At 42.3% G+C, this 7,047-nt stretch overlaps 2 protein-coding genes across 2 annotated transcripts; both read right to left on the bottom strand.

Annotated features, from left to right (window-relative positions):
• tmem35 (transmembrane protein 35) lies at nucleotides 1-1,650 on the bottom strand (the record flags this gene model as incomplete). The annotated part of the gene is made up of 2 exons (XM_080526775.1): nucleotides 1-366; nucleotides 1,531-1,650. 2 exons carry the CDS (start codon nucleotides 1,648-1,650, stop codon nucleotides 1-3), a joined length of 486 nt encoding a protein of 161 aa, XP_080382901.1.
• A 1,355-nt stretch (nucleotides 1,651-3,005) lies between these two features.
• Nucleotides 3,006-6,575, bottom strand: arl13a (ADP-ribosylation factor-like 13A; the record flags this gene model as incomplete). The annotated part of the gene is made up of 9 exons (XM_080526908.1): nucleotides 6,487-6,575; nucleotides 6,259-6,329; nucleotides 5,837-6,086; nucleotides 5,568-5,673; nucleotides 5,236-5,447; nucleotides 5,025-5,118; nucleotides 4,535-4,793; nucleotides 3,181-3,300; nucleotides 3,006-3,061 (listed from the first exon to the last, which is right to left on the bottom strand). The coding sequence occupies exons 1-9, from the start codon at nucleotides 6,543-6,545 to the stop codon at nucleotides 3,006-3,008; spliced, it is 1,227 nt and encodes a 408-aa protein (XP_080383034.1). The 5' UTR covers nucleotides 6,546-6,575.
• Between the last annotated feature and the right edge of the window lie 472 nt (nucleotides 6,576-7,047).

The raw sequence follows: 7,047 nt of genomic DNA, 5'->3' as shown, positions 1-7,047 counted from the left end.
TTAGGACTGCTTGACTTTGTTCTTTTCCTGGGCATTGACGTGTTCTTCCCTGCTCCCCTCCTCCCTCTCCGGCCGGTCTTCACTTTGGCGGGCAATGAGCAGTCGGCAGGTGAGCAGGATGCCAAAGACCAGGGCGTGGGCGTATCGCTTGAGAGGGTCTCCCACTAGCTGATGGAAGAAGAGGACCGCCAGCATGACCAATAAGAGCAGAAAGTTAGCCACGTCCTTGGGTCTCCCAGGCACCAGGGTTAGGACCACACCACAGCCCACCTCTAGTGAACCGATGATCTTACGTAGCAGCACTGAGCTGATGCCCATCTTCTTCAGGCCCGGCAAGGCCTTGGCGTAACTCTTGTATGCTCTTTTCTGAAAGGCAATGAAAAGTAATATTAGAGAATAAGTAGGTATAAAATAGAGAACTTTGTCATTATGGATGTTGTACAATATACAGTAGCCTGCTGCCTATTAACACAACACAGTAAGAGTAACTACTGTTGTGTAGCAATGTCTTAGAATAATTAAATAATAATAATAATAATAAATGTTATTATTTTGTGTTTAAGTATACACTGTCTATACATTACACTGTGTATAACTGTCTTATTATTAACTAATTAATTATGAGCATACACTCATCACTGACAAAGATTTCCACTTTGATAAGGATCGAGAATAAGTGCCTGGCACTTTAGTTGTAGGCCCATCCACTGCAGTAGATATTACAAAAATAAATAAATAAACGTGGTTGACCAACGCCATGAAATTCACCAAAATATTCACTAGAAACTATATGGATATGACATGTAAAGTGTGAGGTGAAGTGCCCAGATGCGGCTCCATCACTGGCTCACACCGACTCAACATCAGCACCCATCAGCAGGTGCATCCCAGAATGTGCTCGAATACGCCGCCATTGCCCATAGAGCATTACTCAAACACATCACTACCTTGAAATGAAACAATAGGAAATAACACAAGCTTATGACTTAAAACATACAACGATTTTCAACACAACCCCACAGCCTATTGCGTAGCTAATCACATTATTCTAAAGAGAGATATTCATTTGTGAGAAACCCGAATGTCATTGGGCTATAATCAGTTTTCGATTATAGATTATATTTTTAGCTTGTAAATGTGTTCGTTTCACTCAGGTCTGTCCAAAGAACTCGAATCGAACTTTCAGCAATAATCCTCTCCATCCGTCGTAATAATGTCGCTTATCTGGAATGAATCATTTATTATAACGGGACACGATGATAATGCAGACTTGTTCCCATGCATAAATTCGCCTGCTTGTATCGGCTGAACACGAAACCCCATAAATAAATCAGATCATACATTTAAAAATAAAATGTATTAATTGTATAATAACATACAAATTCTCTGATCTTTTTACTAAATGTAGGTCATCCTCGCACAAGCACATTATTTGAGCATGAGAGCACCCGCGTCCAAACCAGAACAATGGCCTTTCTCCTTTCCATTCGCAACGCTGTTTTATTATCATGAACATCTCTCTATACTCACCATCTCACTGTACGCATCTTTGCTTAATCTCGGGGTGAGTTTAATGGTCCCCATGAAGACGAAAAAGAGGCCCAGCGCAAAGGAGAGGGCCACGATGGTTACCGTCCTTGGTGAAGGCATCTTCGCTGTGCAGTGTGTCCAGCCACCCAGCTGAATGTCTGGTCGGCGCTATAACCGCTATTCTCGGTGGTGTATTCTCTAAAACACGGACAGTGTATTCTCTAAAACACGGACAGTGTTTCTACTGGGAAGATTAGAAAGAGGGATGGGCTTCTAGGTCGAGCGAAAAAAATGGCGACATCAAATCTGAACAAGCGCCCAATTATGGGGACCCCCATAGTAGGCTATGACATGTTATCTATTAGATTAACATACAGTAGGCATTATTTTTTAACATGCAGTTTATTTTTTTGCTTTAGAGAGTAGAGTGAGTTGTTGTTTTTTTAAACCATGCCAAAACCAGAGACAATTAGTGAAAGGATATTTTGGGACTGTAACTGTTATTTGAAGCATGTCTATATATGGTACTATAATGCCATATAATGCCTGCACTGCAGGGGGCAATCTAGGCCAAGAAACAGAGCTTATGATCAACTGAAAAATGAACAGGAAACGTAACATCTAGACACATGCTTTGTTGGAGGAAGCATGTTTATTGAAGGGTTCCGTTTTTTGTGTTCATGTACAACTGGAACTGTATCTCGAATTGATGATCTGGTGTTGTTGTCTGTCTCCCATTATGCTTATCCTTTCACTGTCGATTTCTAGAAACATCTGTGCTGTGTGAGCCATGTTTTAAACAGTCATAGAAAATATACAAATATTACAAAAAGTCTCAAGCCTGTCCTTCAATCAAATATACACGTAAAACCACAGACTTTTAAATAATTTGGCCGAGTACAAACATGTACATAATGTTTGTAAACAATTGTTTACTCTTTTTTTATATATAATTAAGATGAATTACGCAACCTTAATGAATGGATAATATATATAAAACACCTGTATACCAACATATTCTCGTAAAAACTATAGTACACACACATTTATCATGGGATGTGGTTGTCTTGATATTCCTACATTGTAGATAGTGGTTACACAGAAAAATGTCACCCATCAGTTATTTCAAAATGGTCCTTGAAAAGGCAATGGAAATGCCAGCTGTAATCCAAAAATGAAGGTCTGAGGTAATAGAATAGAAGAGGAGGTTGTGGAGGAGTTGTTGGCAGGGTAGGCCTCTCTCTGTCAGTTGGCTGGATGGCAGAGAGGAGGCTGAGAGTGTCACTGTCTGGGATGCTCATAAACAGCCGGTCTGCTGCTCTCTTCAGGAGACCTGTGTCATCACATGCAGGACGGGTGCCTCTCTCTCTCTGGTGCTTTTCCACTACAGGGCCAGCCCGGGTCGACCCGGGTCAGCCCGGTTTATTATCCTTTTTCCACTGCCAAAAGTACCCGTGCCGAACAAGAACTCAGTCTCACTGGCCCCGTTCCTGTCGTTCCTTCAGAGCCAAAATGGCTTTTCGGTAAAGATCTATCAGAAGACAGGTAAATCATAATATCTTTTAATATATCTTTAAAAAGAAAATCGATTTCATCCACAGTGTGCTGATTTGGTATCAGTCAGAGTCTAAAAGAGAGGCTGGGGCTCACCGAAGGTAGTTGATAAGTCAACGGGCTGGGAGCGCACTGCTGGAACCTCCTCCTCTGTGTTTATCTTGTTCTTCCTTTTTACTTTCATCGCTTTCTTCTTTTTCTTCTTTTCCCCTTCACCTGATAAGACCATTAAAACGTTAGAAATATTGATACACACCTCAATGGACAAAGTGTTCATAGATAGTCTAAGCATTTATAAATTACTACAGATTTTTTTAGAGGCAGAGTCTAGTTATTTTAGGAGCATGTAGTAGTAGTAGTAGTAGTAGTAGTAGTAGTAGTAGTAGTAGTAGTAGTAGCAGTAGTAGTAGTAGTAGTAGTAGTAGTAATAGTAGTAGTAGTTGTAGTAGTGGTAGTAGTAGTAGTGGTAGTAGTAGTAGTAGTAGTAGTAGTAGTTGTAGTAGTCGTAGTCGTAGTAGTAGTAGTAGTAGTAGTTGTAGTAGTGGTAGTAGTCATAGTAGTAGTAGTAGTGGTAGTAGTAGTAGTAGTAGTAGTTGTAGTAGTGGTAGTAGTCGTAGTAGTAGTGGTAGTAGTAGTAGTAGTAGTAGTAGTAGTAGTAGTAGTAGTAGTAGTAGTAGTAGTAGTAGTAGTAGTAATAGTAGTAGTAGTAGTAGTAGTAGTAGTAGTAATAGTAGTAGTAGTAGTAGTAGTAGTGGTAGTAGTAGTAGTAGTAGTAGTAGTAGTAGTAGTAGTAGTAGTAGTAGTAGTAGTAGTAGTCGTAGTAGTGGTAGTAGTCGTAGTAGTAGTGGTAGTAGTAGTAGTAGTAGTAGTAATAGTAGTAGTAGTAGTAGTTGTAGTAGTCGTAGTAGTCGTAGTAGTAGTAGTAGTAGTAGTAGTAGTAGTAGTAGTAGTAGTAGCAGCAGAAGTTTATTTCAGTCATAGAAAAAAGTTGCCAATTTGAAATGGCAGCTACTAGATTGTAAACATAAGTGCAATATTGTAATACAACTGTGAACATTCTAAACCTGCTAACTGCGACACTTTAATGAATGTGCAACAAATACTATGTGCAATATGACAACCCATGTGTACATAAGGTTCAGATATAGGAAAAAGTTAGGATATTTATAGCATAGCATAGTGTACAGCACAGTGTTTTATTGTATAGTATAGTATAGTAGATAGTGTGCATAGCCTTAATTTATGTCAACCAGCTCTTTTCTCTTTTACATTTTTTTTATTTTACCCTTGGCTCTCTTGTTTTTAGTCTTTTTTTCCAAGCACCAGGGGAGCCCCCCCTCCTAAATTTCGTTGTATGGTACCTGTACTGTATTAATGACAATAAAGACCATTCATTCATTCATTCATTCAAAAGACATAAGTAAGGCATTAAATGAGATAGATACAGTACCTTCGGTTAGTTTGTCTTCATTGTCACGTGATGCTGGGAGTTCCACAGTCTCTTCTTTCACTTTTGTTTTGCGCTTCAGCTTCCCTCGTCTGGGAGTTAGCAGGACACTGCTGGCCTTGTCTTTCTTGTTTTCCTGATCACCCTCAATAGTTTCATGCTCCTCCTCCTCTTCATTTTCTCCTCTTCTGCCTTTCCCCTTGTCCTTAATCTTGACCTTTTTCTTCTTCTTTTTCTTCAACTTCTTTTTCAGAGTGCTCTCCTGTAACCCAAATGCTTATCAGCCCACAGGCTCTCAGCCATGCATATAAGTCGAGCCTACTGTATATGATGTTGTCTTGAAACTTGTTACAGTTGTTTTTCTTTAAATTAATCTACTGGAATCACACTGGAGATCAAATTAGTCTGCAACAAAATAAGTGTGATCAACAGATTTGTGTATTCTAATGTGTATATTCTCAGATTTGTGTATTCTAATTCTAAAGGTGTGTACCTTTTCCAAGACGTTTTGAATCGAACGTAGTGATCCTCCAGTCTTGGACCTTTTGTCTTTCTCTTGAGGGAGTTCAGTCTTGCTGCTGCGCATTCTACACAGAGACCATATTTCACGTGAGTAGTAGCCACACCACATCCACATCCACATTACAGATGTTTTATTTTCTTCTCAGAGTCCATCTAAAATCCCAATGTTAAGGTTTTCTTACCGTTCGTCTTTGGGCTTGCTGCGACCTTTATCTATTTTCCCGCGCCTGTCCCTGTCCCTGTCCTGTGGTGACAGAGGTCTCATGCTATCCCGGGCCACGCGGGAGCAGAGTTCTGGGTAGTCCAGATACACAGCACGCAGCAGCCAGCGGAGACCCCGGAGAGTCTTCCTGTCAGACCACCGCCGCAGGTCCATTAAGGCAGAGCATGGTTCCTGGAAGGGTGAAAGGAAAAAATGGTTGGTCGGTCTGCCTGTCTGTCTGCCTGTCTGTCTGTCTGTCTGTCTATCTGTGTATAGTGGTGTGGACATTGGTGTGTAAGGGACAACACTCACAATGTGGCACAGAGATCGGCTCTGGTTGACCAGCCTCTCCAGAGAAAGCATCTCGATCAGCTCGCTTCCCAGAAGGGCGTGCATCTTGTCCTGCTTGTTGGCCAGTCTGATACATACCAACAAATAACATAACGTTAGGGGAAAAGGTTGAACTAGAAAGATTACTCTACGATATATGCTTTATAACTTGTACATGTCATACTACTATCCGTACTTGAAATGTATTTTTCTCATTGAGTTCTAGATGTCAGGTGAGAGGCTGTGCTTACACCAGTAGTGGTTTTCCTGCCACTCTGGGCTGCTTCAACAGGTCTGCCAGAAGCTCCTTGACCTCTTTGATCCGCTGCCTGTCACTGGAGTCCACCACAAAGATGACCCCATGAGCCGCACCGTAGTGGTCTCTCCAGGACCCCTGGGCCTCTGGCGACCCACCTATGTCCAACAGGGTGACCAGGGAGTTCTCCAGTCTCAGCTCCGCACGGACACACCCACGCGTGGGACCGACATCCCCCGGGGGCACTGCAGATAGATACAAGATAAGCATTTTCAATGGAAAATATCCATTGAATGAATGTGTGCTCTCTAGTCCAAGAGTATCTTAAATCCCCCCCCCCCCCCGCCCGCCCCGCCGACTCCCCCTTATGTTTTACTACAAAAATGTATTTGCATTGAAGACGCTGTCACATGTTACCTCTTAACATCCCCCTGACACTCGATGATTTCCCTGCTTTGTCAAGACCCACCACGAGCACTGTGACTTTCCTGTGTGAAAACATCAACACACAGTCCTGGAGTTAGAATGTGGGCCAGTCTTGGTCACGTGATTCGAACGTCACGTGTCCCTCTCTGAACCAGACCGATTGCAGAATGACTCATCCACATTACAGATGTTATGAGGGTGGTGTTTACAGAACAGTACCTGGTGGGCTCGTGGATCTTGGAGACCCAGCTGCAACAGTTGCTCATCAGAGTGAACATGTTCAGTTGAGGTGAGCACAGTGGCCACCATTTTCTCCCGAGCTTGTACCTTGAAGGAGGCAGATAGCAGACTCAGGAGCACATTCCTCCTCTCCCTAAGCATTGAGAGACTCTTATAGATGGTCAGACCGCTTAACAGTCCAGTACGTCGTGTCGCTATATCTTCAAATGAGTCCACAATCAGCTGGTCTACATTAAGGTATCCCTTCTTCACTGTTTTGAATCTTAATACAATACACACTAGGGAAGACAAGTCCTGCGAATTTGTTCCTTTGCTATCCCTATAAATGATCCATTGGTGATGTTATTGGTGGCCCCCGAGGTCTCAGACATACTGGCATGACCAAGCTTGGGCACAGTACCAGCTACCTGGCGCGCCTTGACACCTGTGTTTATTCTAGGCCAATCTGGCCGTACCTAGAGAGCAGATGTGTCAAGTGTTTGAAGTCCATGTGATAAACAATGAGCTAAATAATTCAAGAAGGTCTCAGCCCTTGGCCCA

The sequence above is a fragment of the Nansenia antarctica genome (assembly GCF_963989245.1).
Source record: "Nansenia antarctica genome assembly, chromosome: 3".
In the NCBI taxonomy this organism is placed as follows: Eukaryota; Metazoa; Chordata; class Actinopteri; order Argentiniformes; family Microstomatidae; genus Nansenia; species Nansenia antarctica.
This window is presented reverse-complemented; position numbering and strand designations above follow the sequence as displayed.